Source organism: Falco cherrug, chromosome 4 (genome assembly GCF_023634085.1).
Source record: "Falco cherrug isolate bFalChe1 chromosome 4, bFalChe1.pri, whole genome shotgun sequence".
Lineage (NCBI taxonomy): Eukaryota > Metazoa > Chordata > Aves > Falconiformes > Falconidae > Falco > Falco cherrug.
Window position 1 is genome coordinate 24,779,666 of NC_073700.1, and position 21,901 is coordinate 24,801,566.

Here is a 21,901-nt window from a genome sequence, read left to right on the forward strand (position 1 = left end):
ACTTTTACCTGAGAAGTTTACTATAGGTTTCAATAGGACAGCTAATATATTTTGAAAAGTCAAGCATGTGTGTAGACAATTGCTAAATCAAGCTTAAGAAGTTACAGGTACAAGCTGCATTTGTAAAGAAAAGCACCTCCTGTTTTACTGCTGATGCAAATTTGATGCAAATGATGCAAGCTTCCATGGTATAGTATTAGAAAACATGGAATGAATTTCTAAAAACAACTGACATCAAATACCATTTATGCATTAAAATTAATGATGCTAAGTCACTCCTGCTACTGATGCTTAGAAATGATGGTTCATTTTTATGAACACTGATACAAAATAACCGTTCTCTTACTTACTTTCAACATGTGCAAACGCACAAAATGGACCACGTGGGCAGTAACCTGTTTGGCGCATGTCATTGCACTTTGTAGATTTGTATATCTAAACAAAACAGAAGGGTGGTTAACCTAAACATTTGTTACATAATGAAAAAACAGAAAATTTTAAAACCTTTCAATAAAAAATTCTGAATATTTGCTAACAAAATATATTACACCATTTTCTCAGAAAATTCAGTTCTTATGATGGTTTTAAAAAATCAAATAGAAGAGCAGAATTTTAAGAAAAGCAAATCTGAGACAAGAGAATCTTAACTCTCTTTTGTACAATAATAAATAGTAAATAACAGTAATATTTTAGAAAAGCAGTATTTAGACTGCTTTGGTTTTCCACGTAAAGAAACAAGTCAAACACCAGGAACAAAATTTTCAAAGTCACTTTTAAGGAATCTTCCAGGAGAAATTATGTATGTAGCAGAGCAGTGTACACAGCTGAAAAAACAACCAGCATGGTTTTTCTCAACACAGTTCCTTCATTAGGACACCTCTAATATTCAAAATCATCCTAATATTCAAATGTCCTTCTCTAACCTGACTGAGTGCATGAGAAATGAAGTGATACTGCCTGTTCATGACAGTAACGATTATAAAAATTGCTACTAAGATCCAGATTCAGTCTATTGATCTACCAGGATCTTTGATGATGCTTGGATCTCACAAGGCTGGGAGGAGGGGCTGACATATTATCGTATTAGAACAATATTAAGAACCTATTTAAAATCACATAGATTCTTTAGAAAAATAATTCTGTTGATTTGTAAGTCTGTGGTAAATAGCAGAGGGATCTTTTTGTTCCCCAAACCTTGGTATTGTGCTCTTTGGCCTTCAGTGTCAGTTGAGTGATTCATGACTCAGTAAGGAATAATTCTTAGTTCAGAATGCCACTTTGTTGGCATTTTTGCATATGCTATGTAAAAAAATGTTTACCTTGGAGTTCAGCATTAAAGCAAACACACAAAATGAAATTATGTATTTTAAAAAAAAATCAACAACTGGTTCTGTAAGCTCTTTATTTTAGAGCTATTTTAAGCATATTAGATAAATTTCCCTCTCATAAGTGATTTTGAATTGAGGCTGAAATTTTAGTTGCTATATTCACTACTAGTCATGCATAACCCAAAGATCATCCAAGAAACTATGTTTATCACTTTACACATTATTTATTTTTCCTTGAACTCTGAACAAGCAACAAAACATCCATACTGCAGATAAATATTTACCCAAATGACACGCTTAAACAATGCAATGGGACTGATCTTTCCACAACTTTCACCGGGAGCTATCATAGGCATTGCAATAAAAGGAGGAGTCATTGTGGATACCACACCTGAACTAGGAAATTTAGCTGGGCCCATCTCCTTTCTTTCCTGTTTCCTGTTTATTGGTTAAATATAAAACCCTAATGTTGTATACACAATGCTAATGATGCAAAGGAAAAAAAAAAAAAATCAGAAGAGCTGACTTCCAAATAATTTCAACAAAAGATGTGTGATTGGCAATTCAGTCTTAGTTTGAGGTCCTAGTCAAAAAGTAGCCTTCCTGATTCTATGAGCTACCCAGATGGTGTGGAGTACCTTCTGGTAAATGCTACAGATATAAGAAGTGCTAATACCAAAATACTATGGGGACAGAGCTTGCACCTCAAAGACTGATTCTGGAGATGGACACATCGTCTACACATAACAGTATTACAAGACAGACAGCAAACTCAAAGAACTAAATCTTTACAGAAGACCAACTTCCCAAGACTAACAGCCAAGAACACAGCTGCTATCCATTGCCGTGCCTTAAGCCCACTCAGTAACTCAGCCCCACGCTGCCACTCGCTCACTCCTCCTACAGCTGGATGGGGGAGAGGATTGGAAGAGTAACTGAGAAAACTCACGGGTTGAGATAAAGACAATTTAATAGGTAAAGCAAAAGCTGTGCACACAAGCTAAGGAATTAATTCAGCACGTCCCATCGACAGGCAGGCGTTCAGCCATCTCCAGGAAAGCAGGCTCCATCACACGTAACAGGGACTTGGGAATACAAATGCCATAATGCCAGATGTCCCCCCACTTCCTTCTTCTTTCCCCAGCTTATATACTCAGCATTACGTCCCATGGTATGGAATATCCCTTTGGCCAGTTCAGGTAAGCTGTCCTGGCTGTGTCCCATCCCTACTTCCCATGCCCCTCCAGCCTTCTTGCTGGCTGAGCCTGAGATACTGAAAAGCCCTTGATTTAATACAAACATTACCAAGCAACAACTAAAAACATCCTTGTGCCATCACACACCAAATCCAAAACACAGCACTGCACCAGCTACTAAGAAGAAAATTAACTCCATTCCAGCTGAAACCAGGACATCTATTAACAGCAGAATCAAGCTGTTCCTGAATGTGATAACCAAGATTCCTGGTCAAGTGGCCTGTGGCAGACCCCCACTAGAATGTCACCTGTCCCTGCCCTCCCTTTAAGCCTGACCCACCAGCTCTCAGTCAGCTCCTCAGCCATCCCCAGGCGGAGCTCCATGCACTCCAGGTAGTCACTGACATAGAGGACAACACCCTCTCCTCATCTTCCCTGCCTGTCCTTCCAACAGAGCCTGTAGCCTTCCGTTCCAACACTCCAGTCAGAGAAGCCACATCACCCTGTCTCCGTGATGCCAATAAGATCCCATGCCCCACAGGTGCACACACATCTAACTCCTCTTGTTCATTCCCCATGCTGTGTGTGTTTGCATGGAGGCATTTAAGTTGGGCCACATATGTTTATATGAGCATCTAAGTAGCTCAGATACTTGAGAAGAGCAAAAATAGCTGACTCAGGTCACTGCATGTCCACTAATTATTCAGTCTATCACCATTTAGATTAAAGACAGAAAGAAATGGGATAAAATTAAAAGTACACTTGGCAATGGCACATCATGGTAGACTCGCCATGTAACTTTGATAAATCAAAGGTCCTTCTCTAAAATGGAAATGTGGTCATTGTAGTAAGGACTTCAATAAAGGATGTGGTATGATTAATTAAGATAATGAAGAACATGACTCTTACTAATGTTACATATCTGCTGTTAAATTGAGTAGTGGAGAGGTAGCAATGGATGGTACGAAAGAGGAAGGCAACAGACAAAACTAGTGGCAGAACTCAAGGTTCTACCTTGTATTTTAGCACTTCCATTCATAGCTTTGTTATAAATAAAAAGTATGGTAGCAATACTAAGCAGGAAGACACCTTTACTACAGAAAAGAGCTGGGATATGATGCAGAGGAAATTAGATGGTCTGCAGTAAATCTGGACTATAAAATCTCTGATAATCAGGACAGTGACATTCTGGAGCAACATCTCAAGAGTAGAGATAGCTGACACCTATTTAGTATTAAAGATGTAGCTGGTCAACTTATGATAGGGAATGTACGGCATGAAGTTTGCAACAATCTTGGAGTTAGAATACTAAGAATTCCTTTCCTAATATGGTCTTGAGATGCCTTCAATAATCTTCATAATTGGAAGAGAAATCAGCCATTGCTGGAATGGTCTTTGCTTATACCTTACAAAGCACTGAACTTTCTAATGCAAGAAATTACATCCTGCTCTGAATTCTTAATGTCCATTAAAAGGTCCCAAAATGAAAACAAACATCCAGTGTTGTACAGGCAGCTTCTAGCACAACATGTCTTTTCAGTATCATGTTTGTTTCCACTAACTGGCACATACTTTCACAGTGTCATGTAAGAATTAAATCTTAGCAGACCTCAGCATGGCACTGCTCTCTTCCCTAGCATTTATGCTCAAGCATCCAACAAAGTGAGAATGACTTTGCCTACAGAGGAATCCAAAATCACCTTGTTTTTCTGGTTACTTCAGCCACTAGGAGTTTTCTGCTCTTTCCACCTCCTCCTGACCTATTAAATTTCTCTTAATTATTTGCAATAAAGCTTTTTTAACTACATTTAAAATTGAAATTTGTCCCAAGTTACGGAGTAGCAATTACTATTGTGACTTCACCACCAACTCAAGATGTTAGGTAAAAAAGAGAACACATTTATGCCCAAATCCAGAGAACATTAATTAGTTTTTCATAAGCAGCACAGTGAAAACCACAACAGTACAAGTAACTATTTCTTAGCAAATTTTGTTTTGATTAAGCAAATACCTCAATGACTGGAAGTGTTGAATGAAATGTTCATGTTTTTCATAAATAATATCTTCAATAATCTCATCCATAATACATTTGAAATCACTAAACCCAAGTAGAAACATAGTTCTTACCTCTGGATGAAACTGCTGCTCTGTACGAGAATGACAATATTGACAGCTGTCCCCACTTTCACACCTTGAAGGTTCACCCCATTCATCTGCGTGTTTTACACTGGGGCAAGGAGTGGACCTATAAAAAAGTGATGTTCAGAACATAGTTGTATCTGCTTCCTCGCACAAGTCTCAAGCAACTTCCTACTAATTCTCAGAATCTTAGGTTCTGGGACCTAAAAAGTTGTAAATTCTGAGAGACTCTAACTTTTTGGAAATTTTTGGACAGAAAGATGAGCTAGTAGGATTCTATCTATCTTCTGTCTAATGACATTTATTCACAGTCCTGAGACTGTCAAGCAAAGCCTGTTTGTATCACTGCACAAAAACCCACCAAAAAACCACCCACAGTGTACGAGAATGATATAAAATGATGTAATGACAAATGATGTAACAATGAAAAGTAAGAGAGGAGATGCATTAAATTTTGGTCCTAAAAATATTGCCTAGAAATGGAAAATTATAGAACAAAACCAGAAAAAAAGACTGAAATTACAATTGATCTTTTCATAACAAAGAAGGTTTGATCTAGTGACTCCAGTTTTCACTAAGAATTACAGATTTTTTTTTTCATGCTTCACAAGAAGGGTATTTCCATTACAGCTTCACAGGTTTTGTCTTCAGAACTTTCTTGAAATCATTCTGAACAGATATATTTTTTAAAAAAATATTTTATCAAAGGTATGGGGAAAGATGTGGTTTTACTCCATTAGGAATATCCAATTGTATTACAGAAGAATCAAAACAGGTCAGTCCATTAACAACTGACTGACCAAAGAGTCTATTTGCAATATGTATTTATGTACCTGTATTTGAATTTTCTGGGGTTCCGTCTTCTATCTCGACTATTGTGATAGTGTGGACATGCATAACCCTGGCGGCAGAGTCTGGGTGGCTTGGTACATTGTTCTGTCTTGTAGCCAGCTAATACAAAATTTGTGTCTGTAAACAGGTCAACAATTAAGAGAAATAAACAACTAAGTTTTGCATTCAGAGTGTCTTTAGTGAGGCTTAGGTAACACATTACTTTTTGTAAAAAAATTATGGTTCACAGACCCGTTCATTCCTATAAAACTTAAGACTCCTGCATTTTTAAAAATTAAAATCTAACACATTTGCATGCAAAGCAATCTTCATTACTTTTATCTTCAATAGCAATATTACAATAAAGTACACAAATAAAGCACTAGCAATCTATTGGTTGAGAAACCCTCTGGCAATTCTCATTACATACATTTAACTTTTTTTTTTTTAAATGAATACCTGAAAATACATTATTTATTTAAGGAAGAAAAACACTAAAAACTGATACAAATTTTTATCTGGATTTCTCTTAAGTTTATTGTTGACAGCCCTTATTTCACTAAAACTGCTTTCATGTTAAGGCATGTTAAGGTGGTTCAGTAAAATCTTCCTGGACAAATTCTAGAGCCTCTTCTCTAGCTTTGCCTCTGTCTCTACATCTTTGGTTCCTGGAAGAAGGAACTAGGAGATGACAAACAAGGTTCTGTCTAGAAACAGAGAAATTCAGAAAAACAATGGAGCAAGTAAAGAAATCAGAAGGTACAATTTAGCTAATGGCAAGCATGAGTTTGTGAGAAGTAAATCATGTTAAACCAATCACACTTCTTCCTAAGGCAGGAAAATGGATGTAGGTAAAACAGAAGCAGTCAATGTCACGTATCTTGATTTCAGCAAACCTTTTAGCCTAAGATGTTCTCAAAAACAAACTGCACAATATTACAAGACTCCTGTAGGTTTTGTGGAAAACTAGCTATGAAACATCCTCAAAGAAACATTAATGACGTACTTTCAAATGGCAAAGATTATTAATCAGAGTATCACATGGATTCTATCTTTGTTCAGTTATTTTCAATAGCTCTATTAAAGACTTAGGAAAACAGGCTGAAATCACTAGTTGGATGATTTTCAATCCCCAAAAACTATGTGCAATCTCACCAGATTTACAGGGATTGACAGAAGCCATACAACATTATAAACCACAGACCCGTCACAATGCAAGGAACACAATAAAAGTGCTTGTAGTTACTCAATTTTGCTGTCTTTTTACGTCAAACATCCAATATTTTTTGATCTAGAGCTGACAATTAAGCTCTATGCATTATCAGTACTTAAATAGTTGGAACTTACCTGCAGACTTTAAAAATATAGAGGCCACAAGTTTCACACAATTATCTCCCCTTGAATTCCTTAGAGACAGCATCTTCATGTGACCTCTTCCTGTATTACTGTCCCCACATGAATTTTGTGAAAGTAATTGTTAACTGGCAGTCTTTTCTAAAGTAAAATATGGGCAAGAGCTCTAAGAATATCTGATTGATACTAATATCTTTGGCTACATAATAAGCAAGTCTAAACCAAGAACATGAAAACTAGCTTTGAAAGCCTTAAGAGAACTAGGGCAATTGGATTTACTTTAAGAAATCTAGTATCACACTTTCAAGACATTCTTGTGTTTTAATATTCTGCTCCAATTTTCTGTTTAATATTCTACTTCATTCCTGTTAGTCAAGCTCAGCAAAGAGTAACAGTCCACTAGACTCAAAAATGAAGACTTTAATCATTACTACTACTTAGCACAAGACAGAGCTCCTACTGACTCTTAAGAACATTTATTCAATTGACAGATTAGCAACACCTGTATCATATAAACTGAAAAAGACCTATTAAACATTTTCAAAACAAAATATTTGTAAAATGCAGTCTGAATATAAATGTGACAGACATTTGATCACAAATACCCAAATTACTTATATAAACTGATTCTTTACTCTGTTAAAAAAGGTTTTTGACCTTCTCCCAGGTGAAGACCCAGGATCAACAAATTGGATGAAGAAGCATCAGTAAGGAAACGGAGAAAGGAGATGAGGTAACATTACCCTGCCATCTTGGATCTTCACTAAGGGTCTTCTCAATCATTGCCTGGCTTGCTAAAATTCCTGGTTGCAGATCTGGAATGCCATCACCGCATCCTAGCTGCCCATTCTGTAAAGTTTCCTGTGCCTGAAGTTCTCTGGAATGGGGGAAAGAAAATAGTACTGCTAAACTGTATAGCTACAGTAATCCTATCTGCCCGAGTATAAACCTGTCCAAGTCTATCAAACTTCTGTCATTTAATCCAGCTCTTAACAAGCCCAAATTGTAAATTGTCTGAATCTCAAACCATTACTTGCACTGAAGCTGGCAAACAATCATAAGGAATAGCCATGTCATACAAATCAAAGAGCACACATGAAGGAATGAATGCTGGCATTATGTACACAGACGACGTTTGTACCAGCAATGCCCACATGTACCTCTGTGTGCTGGTGTGCTAACATTTTGAATGTGCTATTAATTTCTGATATTCCACTGCCACGCAGAACATGGTGGAACTAAAAAAGACACAGAAAGGGCAATAAAGGTGATCAGAAATACAGAAGAACTGCGTTATGAGGGAGAACTAAATACCAAAAGACTATATGCCTTGGAAAAGTTATGACTGAAGGAAGGTACAAAATATAGCTATTGACTACAACACCATATAAAAGTAGCCGAACTACTTTTGGCTCACCACAAGATTTTGCAAGAAAAGTGTCGAGATGTTCAGAAGACCTAGTAACAAACAGCAAGCGTTATGAGGAAATGGAACCTCTTCTGCAAGAATTTACAACTGGCTTGCAAGTAAGCAACCACAAGCTTGCTGCAGAACAACTACTACCAAACCAAAAGGTACTGTATGACTAGTATGAAACCTCTACCAAAAATCTGAGACAATTTTATTACACGATTTTAGTAAAATTAAGCTGTACAGAGATTCAACAATGGCAAATCAGTACAAAAGATATGTATTTTTTTAAAAAAAGATACTATAGCATAATTGTATTAGACATACTTTGCAGCAAAAGAGAAACAAGGTGAGGAATCAAATACCAGAGGTGGATCTATAATACTCTATGAGAATCAAAGGCCTCTCTCTATCTTCAATTGGCACTGCTTTCTCTAGACGCAAATATTCAAGGAGCTCACCTCTTACACCAAAATATTTCTACTCAGGATCTCTGAAGAGCAGTCTGAAAGGTGTGGTGGTTTATAATGTAACTAGTTATGATATAATTTACATATAATTTCAAAAACTTCCCAGACCCCAAGTAGCCTCCAAAAAAAAAAAATCTCAAAGGGAAGGAAGACAAGACAGACATAAAGCCAAGTCTAAAACCCTTCAAACAGTCAAAATATTTCCTTTACAGATTCAGAAAAGGTGCAGGCAATGAGAAGGAAAAGAGTTCCTGGAGAGTGTTTTTTCTTTAAGGTGGATATGTAGAAGAACAAGGTTATTAAGGCGAATAAAGTTAACGTCCGCATCAGTGATTCTACTGTTACTTCTCTGCTCTTTACTTACAAATAAAGAAACCCTAACACCTGTGTCCCATTGTAAAGCAAAACGACCACCAAAGAAAAAACAAGATCCAACACTTTGGACTTCCTTATGAATGCCAGATGCCTGAAATCAGGAGAAGCAATGGCACATGACTGTTTTTCACAGATATCAAAGAGGTTTGAGACAGCCTACTTGTAGGTTCAAGATGTTAAACACAGACTCCTGCCACAATGTCTTCAGCTCCTCCTGATGCTCTATACATAGCCAATCACCAATAAACAATCACGTAACACATTAAAAGACACATAGAGAACAGAGCTTGGTTTCAGTCTTGCTATACGTTGGCTCCTCTACCTAATACAATAAAAAGGATTGCAAAGATACTAAGCATTCTGTATTCAGACTGATGTGGCATCATGCCATGTATGCTAAATAAGAAAAGTCAAAAAGAAGAAAATGGACAGATGTCTTGCAGAAGAACCATCAGCTAGCTAACTGAAGGAAGTCTTCTGGAAAGAAAAGCTATATATAACTAAACAGTATGTGACAATGCAGCAGGGAATGCAGCAGGGAATTCTGTGGCAAAATATGACTTTAAGTAATTACAAAACTACTGAAAAGGCACTAATTTTACTACAAGTATTGTGAAATGAGAGTTTTCATCTCCCAACAGATGGTTGGGAATAAGGGATAACAAAGGTAAGGATATAAGACAGCAGCCATACCAGCTCAGATCAAATGTTCATCTAGCCTGGAATCCTGTTTCCAACAGTGGCCAATAGCAGATGCCTAGGGAAGAGTATAAGAATAGGGCAAGTGTATAGTGATACTTCCCCAGAATGCTCTTCCAGTGTCCAGTAAGCGATACTTGTGACCCTCCAAGGCTTCAAAGCTCTCTGGAAATTGGAATCCTTTCCTACTGAGTATATACAGACCACTTTCTGTAGCAAGAGCTCCCCTTCCACCCATTTATAATACCTCCCAACAACATGCTTATCTTCCAGCTTTGGCCCCAGCTAAAACTCATACCTACCACTACCCTGATTCACTAAGTACCTTCTTTTGACAATAACTTGATTATACAGTTGCAGAGGCAGAAGATAATACTGATACCCTATACATGAAAAAATACAACATAATTAAAAAACCTGCAACGTCAGTAGGCAAAATATCAAACATGCAAGCTGAGAACCTGAAAGATGGCTTACACAAAATCATAAACTTGTGAATGTAAAAACCACACACAAATTTACAAGGCATAAATGACAAAAGGCAGAGTATCTGGTCTTTTTATCAGTCATAAGAATTATATATACAGCTCTTGAAATTGCAAGTTACAAAACTTTAGTATTTTTACTTCCCAGTGGGCTTCTATCTGCTATCATGATACACAGTGAACTGTATTCTTATGTTTAGTTACAGAAACAAGTATATTTTTCATTTTCTGGTATGCAGTGATAACAGACATGGTATTTCCTGTTAATTAGGCTGAAGAATTTGAAACAAGACTACCTTATATCATACACTGGTGGTCTAAGGTCATGTGGACCATGAGCAAAGGCACAGTGAATTCCATTCTTCACACAGTGACCCCGGGCATCTGTTTCATGAATGCATGTTCCAGTCTTGTAATATCTGAGATGGTACTTCCTTTCTGTATCCCCTGTTGTTCGATGCAGGTAAGGGCAACTACGTAATAGAAAGAGGAAAGTTAGACCACTGCTTTGAGTTTTGTTTTTACTAATGTAATTCTGAATTATGCTCTAGCTCTTACTAACTTTTAACAGTAACTTTGCAGGACTGTAAAACAAAAATTGTCCCAAACAAACCACCATCACAGATCAGCTTCAAAATGAAAAACATTATTTCTTAGTCTCTGCTAAAGTTAGAAGAATTTATAGCAGGCTGGCTCACAGAGGTTTTATTAATAAATCTAGCAAGCACCCCCGTAAGCAACAATACCAGCTGAGCTAAGGAACGACATCTTCCATACTGATACAAGCTCAAATAACTTCTACACTAATAGGTACAAGTTGGGTTTTTTTAATGTTATCATCATCTAAAATCAAGGGGTACTTGAAGCATGATTGTTTTTTTCCTGCCTGCTCTTTATTGTCATGGAACTTACAGAACAATCTCAGGGGATATCTAAAATGACTCTTCTATTAAAAGACAGAGAACAACTTTTATATCAGCAGTACACCTTTGATCATATATACTAACTTTTTCAGACAGAACTATGTGAGTTACAGTCTGTACTTTAAAATGGCTAGCATCACATGTGGATTATAATTCCAACTACCAATAGTAAACAAATTTAAAAAAACACACAAAAATATATGCACAGGGATGTCTGTTCTCTCCCACTTTATTTCAGTGTAATTAATTTTGGTCTCTGCTGGTTTTGAAAAAATACTTATCTCCAAAAACTACTTTCCCCCACCCCAAAGTAAAAAGAAAATGCACCAAAAAGCTTAAGTGAATGATACAGGGCAACAAATCAAAAGTCCCACAGAAATATTTTAATTTGAATGGAGGGAGAATAGCAAAGCACTAAATAGACTTTAACACTCACAAGACTTTATGCTGGCGTAAGCACCATTTACTATATTCAAAAAAGGTTATTTAGAAACCAGACTAAACAAATGCAACTGTTTGCAAATACTTACAAGTCTGGTATTCACATATTTACATCAAAATCATGTATTTTTCCTGCTGTGCAGAACACCTGCAGCTTGTGCTGACTTCTAGGAATTGATACTGTTTATGATTTCTGAGAATCAAGTTGCTTCCTTGTAGGAATCTAAAACCAGCATTCTGTTAATGATGACAAATGGGCTGCAGGTAGTGATTTGTACCTATCTCTTTAAATACCAACAGAATTAATTAGTGGGAAGACTAGGTATGCCAAATTCAGCGCTATCTCTCATTTTGTCAGTGTAAGATGGAGCACAGTCTGCACTCGGGATCTGAAAGCAGCTCTTCCACACTTCTCTGCTCTACATGGGATGCAGTCTTTGCTGGGTCCCTTACAGTGCCTCATAGGAACTTTGTGAGAAATTCTTTTTGATGTGTGAATATCACTGATGCAGCCCTCCTGTTCTAGAATTGCTACCAATATGGAAAAAATGAGAAAACTCACAAGACTCAATCAGATACTTTTGCCAGCACTAGTCCTGTACGGAACTCTAAACAAGAGGAAATGCCATCTGAGGCTGTATTTTTGTTATTGCTAACTGTCCCACCACTAGCAGAATCTTTGCAGTGGTCAAATGTTTCCATTTTCCCAGCGGACTCAATTACAAACTCTAATCTTTCACTCATACATGCACACCTCACAAAGGTGAATGAATACTCTGTCATGTTCTTATGCATAAAGTTCATGCCTCCATTTTCATCTAATTGTTTGCTTGTTCCTTTTGAAAACAAGAATTAAACGTTTTATCTTCCATGCAAGAACTGTACAGGTGTTTACATCTCATTGCTTGTCTCTAAGTCCATGGTTCCTTATCAGAGGGCAAACATTTTTGCTTAAATATCTGCAATTTTTCCCTAACAAAATCCTCTTATCAGTGGAGGTAAAAAAAAAAAAAAAAGTTAAAGCCATCCATTTTTTTTAAATAACTGTTTAATGGAAAGACAAAAAAAAAAAGACAATTCAATGGAACATAAGACAAGAAGACATAGCTTGTCACACAAGCTAGCCACAACTTGTATGCAATGTGACAGAGGGAAAAATACCCAGGTCACAATTTTTCCCACAAAAAGACAACACATTCCAAAAACAAGCTGGGGAAGAACTATAAACTGGGTCACCAGACTCTTCTGCTGAATTAAACCTAGGTTTGTTTGCCCTAAGACTCAATACTTGTGCATCAATGACTAATGAAATCTGAATTTTATTGAAAACACAGTTTTCCTACTGCACATTTTGCCAGCTGCCTAAAGACTCCCGTAAGAGGTGAAGTCCTCATCCAGAAAATAACAGAGTGCTTTAATGAGGTGATCTAGCATGACTGGGACAGTTTGTTAGCTGAATTTTGCCTAAGACTTGTAAAGAACTACAAAAGGGCTAGTTGTAAAGGTAACTCAGGGGGACTAAACAGCATGCAAACCTCAAAGAGCAGAAATGATGGCATCAATTTTGCATGTGTATGTTTTACATAAAAGTGTGTTAATCATACAGTACCACAATAATACATATGCTATTAACCACAGACATCTTGATCAGCTGTAGGTCATCACAGAATCATTAGTCAGAAAGGCAAAAGCCCCTAACAAAAGCAGCTTTTAGAATAGCAGATAGTACTTACACATATTATCAAACCAAGTCAATGCGCTGAAACACCCGCAGAACAGATGTTCTACTCAGCCTTTAATTAACTAGAGCAGGGGTCCTCAAACTTTTTAAACAGGGGGCTGGTGCGGATGAAGGGGCAGGAGGTCATCTGCGGCTGCTTGGTTTCCTCCCCCAGCCCCCGGCGGGGGGGTGTGTCTGTAAACAGCGGGGGCCGGATTGAGGACCCTGGGGGGCCGTATCTGGCCTGTGGGCCGTAGTTTGAGGACCCCTGAACTAGAGGGTTGTTAGATCTTACCTTCACTTTATTAATGGAATGGAGCATAAACCATTGTAATACAGTTTTAAACAAGACTAGTCTTTTGATTTAAAATGGCTAATTATCATCAGATTACATGGCTGCAAACTGATGAACTTGTTCTCATGTACCACAGTTTGGTACTAAGGTTGTTCACACACCACTTATTTCTTAGGAACAAATATTTTTATTAAAAAAACCCCACAACTTTCCAGGCAGAATAATAAATCTATTTCATGGTCCGTATTTCTACACCATCTCCCAGTTTAAAATAACTGGACAGAATCCTGACTTGGTAAACATGAATCAGTAAAGAACATTACTTACTCTGTATTTTTCCATTATTGGAGTCTACACACAACATCTAACTATTAAAATCACCCTTGTTTTCTGTATCCAGATCTCACAAAGTAAAAGCATCATTCAAAGTCAGTAGATGTATGTATCATGAAACAGAACATATATTCAGAAAAACATAAAAGGTTAACTGGTTACTGAAATGTAGTTTTTCCTTTCCACACTCTTCTTAATTCACATCATAAACATTCCAAAAATATCCTTTAAGAATAAAACAGTTCCAGTGTAAAGGGTAATGCTAGATGTTCTTAAGTGTATGAAAACAACTACATAGTTCTACTTCTGCTCAACCTTGAAGCACTAACATTTTTTCCTATGATTACTTGAAGTGCTCTTCTGTAGTAGGCTTCTGTAATTCATTCACTTAGAGCAGACTTCCTTTACAGATATCCAAAATAATCTTCTAATTTAGAATCTGACATTGCAGTTGACTAAAATGGCTGAAAAACACATCAGATTTTTAAAAAGTATCAATTCTCTTCTCCCTTGCGAAATTGGGAGGAACACTATTCAATGCTCAAAATATATGCTCCTAACTCTGCAAGTAATCTAGTCTTTCTCACAGGCCTTTCCTTAGAACAGATTGTTGTAATTTGCTACCCTTAGAAAAGCCCTTTTCTAAACAGCTTTACAGTTTTTGGGCTTCCTTTCATTCCAAGTTTAACTTTGGAAAGATATACCACAGTCAAGCCTTGGTGAAACCAACAATTTCTACTTCAACTTTCTTGAAAGTATGTTCCTGAGAACCGTTATGGGTGTCATCACTCTACCTTTCCCACTAGCGCTGTATCAACTCACAGGCTGCATTAACCTAACTGTGTATTCAGACAAGCAGAACAGAGGAACAGAGGCATAGATAAAAGCTAAAAAAGTACCAATATGTTGTCACAGATAGCTTAAAACAAAGGTGTCCTGACACTACTGGTTATAACCTATTTCTACAAGAATCTGAAGTTGCTCCAAATAAAAGACTAAATTTTAGGCAGAAGACAAACCAGGGTCAAAAAATAATCTTTTGCTGAGTTCTGAAACAGGAAAGCTGCCACACTGTAAGCATGTCCTCAGAAATGTTGGCATTTCCCTCCTTTTTTTTCTCCTGCCACTACCAACATGCTCCAGCATCACCTACCAGTAAGAAAGTTACCTTTGACCTCCCTTGCCTCTCCCAACTCTTTGCCCTGTATGCCTCTTCTCTTCCACTGTAACTTCAATCAACTATCAACTCACAAGAGCTGACAGCCATTTCTAGCCACCAGTTCTCGGGATCAGAACTACAACAAGGTCTCCACAGTTCAGCTGAAACTCTTCTCACAAATGTCTCTGATAATTTCACCTTATAACTGAGCCAAAGAAATCAGGCTCCATTTTCTCCGCTTGCATCTGTCTTCATTTTCTTAATTTACTGTCTGTTTTACTCAGTTTTCTCCCCTTGAAACACTGTTCTCCTTGTTTATGGGAATTCAGTTACCTTTACACTTTCCTCTCAATCCCTCCTGGAGCTTTATCTTCCAGCTTCAACATCCTTTTAGGCCTCTGGTGAGGGGTCTTACAGGACTCCAGCCTCAGTCCCTGCTCTTACTCTTCTACGTCTGGGCAATTTCACCTTAAAAAACAAACCTGAAAACTACCACCCCTTTGCTGATAGCTCCTAAACCTACTGATTTAATTCAAACTGTAAGCACAACAGACTAAACCAGAGGTATGAATCCCACTACTGGTCTTACTTCTGCCAAGTCCTCTGCACTTCCATTATACCAGACAATACAACCACCCTGTTTGTCATTTAGGCTTCTAACCATTAGGCTCCTAACCTTCAGCAGCTGGTGGGGACAACTCTTCCAATCCAATTGCAGGAAAAAGGTTTCCATCTCACATCTCAGTTATTGAAATATTTTCTCTTACTACTTGCTTCTAACAATTCAATCTTGTCCAGCTAATACCCTTTTAAAACATGGCTTCCTTTTTTCTCCTTTAGAATCAGTATCTATCACTCAGTCATGAAAGGTCAATTTTTGTTGCCAACCAATCCATGACATACAAAAGCATCCATTATCCTCATCTGTTGATTTTCAAAGAACTGCCCACACTGCCCCAGGATGGGCAGGAATGCTTTACAAACACCTGAAAAGGTAACTAAATTGTTCTCTTTTAAATCATCCCTCAGAGTCATTTTTTGCTGTTTATATCACTTAAGCTTGGTACTCAAAATTGTCATGCTGCCCAGTGCATTTTTGTTGTTTACCTTCCCTTATCTTTGTTCAGTTTCTGAAGCCTCTGGGAAAAATCCACTTTTTTCTTCTGTTACTACAGCCTGTAACACAAAAGATACCTGATCTGGGACAAGTGCTGCTCTGCAATATAGTAACCAAAATAATTAATCTTCAATGTTTAAAACAGGTAACTAGCAGAAACTACATACTTCCTGGCTGTTCTCCTGCATATTTTTTTGTCAGAAGTCCTTCCTTGCTTCCATCAGTGCAGATGAAGCTCCTCTGACATGACCACAACACGCCCAGTCCCTCTCCGTATGCCTGCTAACCATACCATCTGCTCATTTCCATCTCTGTAAAACTTCTACCCCTCCCCAAGTTTACTGAAGACCCTCTGTAGGCCTCACCTAGAAGAGACACATGTACATGGAAATGCACACAGACAGGCTAGCCATACAACTATCAGCAAACTCCTTTGCTTGTTCTCACTAGAAGTATCATGAAACAGTCATTCTCCTCCACTACCCATCATTCTTCAGAAAACTTACATAAGTTTAAAATCTTGAAACCACCTCTATACAGTACAATTTGCACCTAGCTGTCAAGAGAAAAAGGAAGCACAACTGAAAAAAAGAAAAAAAAGCAACAATACTAGCACAAAAGTGCAGGAACAATACTAGCAGAACACTACTTTCTTGTGTTATGCTTTAAAGATCATCAAAACACAAAATCATACTTCTAACTCTATGATAGCCTAAAGAATACATGCTTATATAAAAATGTATGTGCCAAAAATTGAGAAATCACTTATAGAAATGTGTTTTCCAATAAACTGCAGCAGGATTCTATTGATCATTTTCACTAAGGAGAAATTAGCATTTTTCCTTAATGTCATTGATAATACTATAAACACCTAGGACTGAAAGAAATCACTTACTCATCTCCATCTGGGCAGATTCCTGTAGTCTCATCATATTTTGTACAATAAACATCTGGACTGTAGTTAAAAGTCCCATCACGCCTTCGTATAGGTCTACGACGACGCTGATTTAGGAAATGCCAATGAAAACAGGTAAATGGTCTGTGCTGGGTACACTTGTGCTGCAAAAATAGGGGGCACTGCTCTGTCCTAAATTCCTTTAGATACCTAAAAAAATTAAACTGTGTTACAAGTTTATCTTATTGGAGGCACATTTTTACAGTATTAACAGGGCACTTGACAATTCAGCGCACACAGCCCATGAAAAATTGTACGACTGTACCTGCATACAGTTTTAGCTCCTATGCACAATTTACTATTTAGCTGTTGAATACAAGTGACTTTATTTTTTATGACAGATGCATTACTAATAAAATACAGTGGAACGCCTGGGAAATTATACTATGTTTTGTAACTAAAGTCAAATATATACATTAATTTAAAAAGCACAGTATTGAGAATATTGTCCTAGTAACCACCCAACAGAGATTATAAATCCAACAAGTTACGTGAATGACCATTCCTATTGCTTGCTACCACACCAAATAGTCCTACAAAGGCTATTTTAGCTAAACACCACATCTAATTTAAACATTAGTCCTTAATCACAACATTCCCAGAATGTGGACAAGCTATATAAAAGGCTAGATGGTCAAAAGAGCTTTATGAAGGTTATGACCAAGGGCCAAGAGAGAACTTCAGCAAACTTGCTTTAGCAACTGTGACATTTGTGCTGGGACAGTCTGTGGTCTTTGACTAGTGAGACCACCCCTCGCCAGCAGCATGCAGGGCGCAGAGGCTGCTGAGGAAGGCTGGTACTTCTTTCCACAGGCTATGGACATCATACCAGGTGGACACTGCTGCAGCATGTGTCAAAGGACATAAACCAGCATCTCCCCTGCCTCAGTTTATATATTAGCCAATTAGCAAGTTCATTACATTGCTAAATTCATGGAGTATTTGCAAAAGAAGGGCAATACTGGAGCTCTGCAGAACTTTAGAGCTCACAGAGGTTTCTAATAGGACACGGAACGTGTGACAGGCTGCAGGGGAGCTAAGGGTGCAGGCAAAGGGAAGGACTTTAAAGAATAAAGTGCACATTTTTGTTCTCAGGTGCTGAAAGTGGCACACAGGGGATGTAATTACACAGAGTTGTGGAGCACATCTGAGTTTGGAGAAGAATTTCTGAATTATCCAGGACAGTAGGGAGGGGAAAAAAGTATCAATAATACAGTATAAAATTTTTGGCCGTTAAGGGCTGCAGGAGGGGCTGTAGCAGTGTCTGGGTAAGTGGCTGCGTTCTAGTGCGGGAAACCTGGCACTACAGAAGTGACGACAAGGCGGTGCGAGCGAATGGATGCCACAGTTCCGTGATAAATTATTCTGCATTTGCGGGGAGCACACGGTCCTGCAGGAGAGGGGCTGTCACCAGTGCTGGGGGGCGGCAGGGACCCTACAGAGCGTGTCAGAAGGCGGAGGGGCGGCAGGGGATGGCGAGCGCACAGGGCTGTCTTTCCGCACGGGGGGCGCCGCAAAAATTACCGCGGCAGCGTCCCGCGGCCTGGGGGTGAGGCTGGCGCCGAGACGGGCCGTGCAGCACCCGGCGGAGGCGGAACGACCCCTGTCACGGCGCGGGGAAGGCGGTCCCGGGACGCCGCGGGGGACAGCGCGGGCCGCAGGCGCGGAACCGGCCGCAGGCGCGCTGCAGCCAGCCGAGCCCGGGCCCTCCGCCTGGCCGGGCCGGAGCGCGCCTTCCTTCCCGCGGCGGGGGCGGCCCGGAGCCCCCGCACGGAGCCGCTGGCGCAGGAGGCCGCGCGGAGCAGGCCTGGCACACGGACGGGCCCTCAGACCGGGCCCTGCGGCACCCCACCCCCCGCATGGCGCCGGTTCTCGGGGTGCAGGGCGTCGCCGAGACGCGGTACCTACGTATAATGTGTCGGCTGCTCGGTCTGCGGGGACCCGCCGGCCCAGCCGCCCCGCGACACTGCTTTCGAAACCGACGGCATCTTCCCCGTCGGTCAGCACGGCGCAGGCGCGGACCCGGCCCGCCCCGGCAGCAGCGCGCGAGCCGCACGACACAGGCCCCGGGCCCCCCCGCTCCGGGGCTCCGGCACGGCCGCCCCTACCCGCGGGGCTCCTCCGTACCCCCTGTCCCGGCCAGAAGCGGGACCGCACGGCGTGGCCCCTCCAAGGCCTGAGGGTGGTGGTGGTGAGGTGTCAGTGTGTCTGGGGGGTCAGCGCGCGGAGCTGCCCCCTGCCCTGTAACGAGACGCCGCAGACAAACCGTTTGCGAGTTTCCAGCACCTTACAAGCAAGGGACGACGAGAGCAGTTCCGCAGGCGGGGGCTCTTCATTAACCGCCTGTCACGGCCTCGCAAGGGCAGCTCCAGCCCCTCCGGCAAGGCGGGAACAGCGGCTCCGGGCGGCGGCTCTGCCGGGCCGTCACCGCATCCCGGGGCCGCTCCGCCGCCCGCCGGCCGCCCCCCGCTCGCAGCGCGCTGCAAGCGCCGAATCCCAGGGAATCACGCACCGTGCGGCAGCGCCCGCCCAGCGGCGACCACTCGCCGGCCACCATCCGGGGCAGCGGATAGAATGCTTAGAAATAACTAGATTAACAGGATATGGAAAACTTAGAATAATTAAAACTCTCATTGTGTGTACAAAAAGGAGTTTCATAGTGTGACTTGGCAAATGAGGCGAGGAGCTTCACAGTATGACTTTGCAAATTAGGCCCGGTCCTGGGGCCCTCTGTACTGATAAGGTGAACCTGGGATGCTCTGTGTGCCGGTAAGACGACACCGGTATGCGAACATCAGTACCTTGAGATAGGAAAACTGGACCTGTCCTGTTTTATGGTTTGAAAAAAACCTCAAGACACGACTGAGTCTGCGCGAAGAGCGAAGGTGAAAAGTTCCGAGCGAGGCGGACTCCTAAGCCTTCATCCACAACGACCTCCGCGAGCACCACCAGGAGACAGTGCGCAAACGCAAATGGGAGGAAACTTATGTTAATGACTTCTCGGTAGACTAATTATCCTAATCCAACCTATTCTCGGGCATCTATTGAATATGTATGAGTGTATACTTTAAATAACACCTGCACAAAGAAGTCGGGGCAGCAGGTACTTTTGGAATTATCCACCCTGATGCCCGCCGGTGAATTACACATGCCTGCTTTATAACCTATCCTGAGTTATAGGGTTTAATTCCACACGTCACAGCCGCAGGTGCCCTGCGGCAAGGTGGGGAGCCACAGAGGTGTGCGCTAGGTCAGCTCCTGCAGCTCCAGCCTGCAGCGATAGAGCTGCCGTGCATGGTTTCTTCGTTTTTGTGGGGCGTTTTGTCTTTCGGCCAAATTTGGGAATTTTAATGGCACAGAGTTTTGCATTTTTACACTTGAAAATTCAGAGTAAGAAAAAAAATGCCTGTACCTTTGAAGGGGACGAAATCGTATTAGTAGCTTTGAGTCTTCCTCTCCAAGAAGTCTCAAGTGTCCAAGTCTGAATATATATGAATCTGTACAAACAATTCCATACTAGATTGTTCAGCAAAACCAGGGGGTTCTTCCCCAGTGCGGTGCAAGCCAATTGCTTTGATTCCCTTCAAGAACCTCTGCCAACAATGACCACCTCAATCAGCCATGCCTAAAAACTTCAGTCCAGAAAGCAATCACTCATGAACAAGAAGGGGTTGAAGGTGGCAATTTCTACGTTATTTAGTAGAATTAAAAAATAATAATAATCAGGACACAAAAGAATCCTGTATTAATGAATCATACATTTACAGTTGTCTTCAATATAAGCTGAACAGACTCTGTGCCTCGCAACATGTCAAATGAAGGTCACCCTCAGTGGCAATTTTACAGGCTTACAGCTTTCATAGTTTAATACACCGTGCATCTAAGAGACACGATCCATGGAAAAGAGATGGGTTGTATGAAACGTATCTTCAAAGGCACGTTGATGTGCAGCAGTACATCCCGCTCATCCCCACCGTGCAACGCACGAGGAAGCTACTCCTGGCGCTGCCAGTGTGAATCGCTGCGTTAGGGCCAGCACCGAACGCGGTACCGGCAGGGCTGGCGCCTGCGAGCCAAGGCGGCGGGCGGGCTGGCAGCGCGGAGGGCAACGGCAGCCACCGCCCGGCAGCACCGGCACCGCGGCCGCGCTCCCGCCCTCACTGCCCCCCCCGCGGCTGCGGGGCTGCGTCGCTCTCTCGGGCCACGTCCAGCGGCTCCGCGCTCTGACCGGAGAAAATCGCTTCCAGCCGCTGGTCGATCTCGGTTTCCTCCCTGAGCGCGCACCAGAGCAGCAGCGCGGAGCCCAGCAGGCTGAGCGGCAGCACCTTCACCCACGGCCGCTCGTGGTCGCTCCCCATGGACCGGCTGACGCTCCACACCCGCGGGCTGGCCTTGCTGGCAGAGAAGGGGATGGCCCCCCCGCCCTCCGCCTCCGCGCCCTCCGCCTCCGCGCCCTCCGGGTCCCGCCGCCGCGCCAGCCACCGCCGGGGGTCCGGCAGGCGCAGGGGCCGCCGCACCCTGCAAAGACACACGGGTCAGAGCGCGGAGCGGCGGCCGCCACCCCGGCCCCACGCCCCCACCTCACCGCCAGCGGCCAAGCGCCCAGCTCATGGCGGCCGCCGGCCGCCACCGCAGCCGGAACCGGAGGTGACGGCAGCAGCGGGGTCACAC

The 21,901-nt window shown here is 41.4% G+C and overlaps 2 protein-coding genes across 14 annotated transcripts in view; both read right to left on the reverse strand.

Annotated features, from left to right (window-relative positions):
* UNKL (unk like zinc finger) overlaps positions 1 to 20,449 on the reverse strand; it is a 60,287-nt gene extending 39,838 nt beyond the window's left edge. For 4 of the 13 annotated variants that reach the window (XM_055709257.1, XM_055709256.1, XM_027811652.2 and 1 more), the window contains exons 1-4: positions 10,584 to 10,718; positions 5,497 to 5,632; positions 4,652 to 4,769; positions 351 to 435 (exon numbers count right to left, since the gene is read on the reverse strand). In XM_055709257.1, coding sequence (XP_055565232.1) covers positions 351 to 435; positions 4,652 to 4,737 — 171 coding nt within the window. In that variant the 5' untranslated portion in view covers positions 4,738 to 4,769; positions 5,497 to 5,632; positions 10,584 to 10,718. The other 9 variants (XM_055709247.1, XM_055709254.1, XM_055709250.1 and 6 more) reach the window with 9 other exon arrangements.
* Positions 20,450 to 20,954: 505 nt separating this feature from the next.
* Positions 20,955 to 21,901, reverse strand: LOC129735994 (ubiquinol-cytochrome-c reductase complex assembly factor 4). The gene is made up of 2 exons (XM_055709265.1): positions 21,816 to 21,901; positions 20,955 to 21,748 (listed from the first exon to the last, which is right to left on the reverse strand). Exons 1-2 carry the CDS (start codon positions 21,839 to 21,841, stop codon positions 21,388 to 21,390), a joined length of 387 nt encoding a protein of 128 aa, XP_055565240.1. The 5' UTR covers positions 21,842 to 21,901; the 3' UTR covers positions 20,955 to 21,387.

Coding starts and splice junctions, on each gene's coding strand:
- LOC129735994 (XM_055709265.1), bottom strand. CDS start 21,841: ATGAGCTGGGCGCTTGGCCGCTGGCG. Junction 21,749..21,815: donor TGGGCGCTTGGCCGCTGGCG/GTGAGGTGGGGG, acceptor GTGTCTTTGCAG/GGTGCGGCGGCCCCTGCGCC.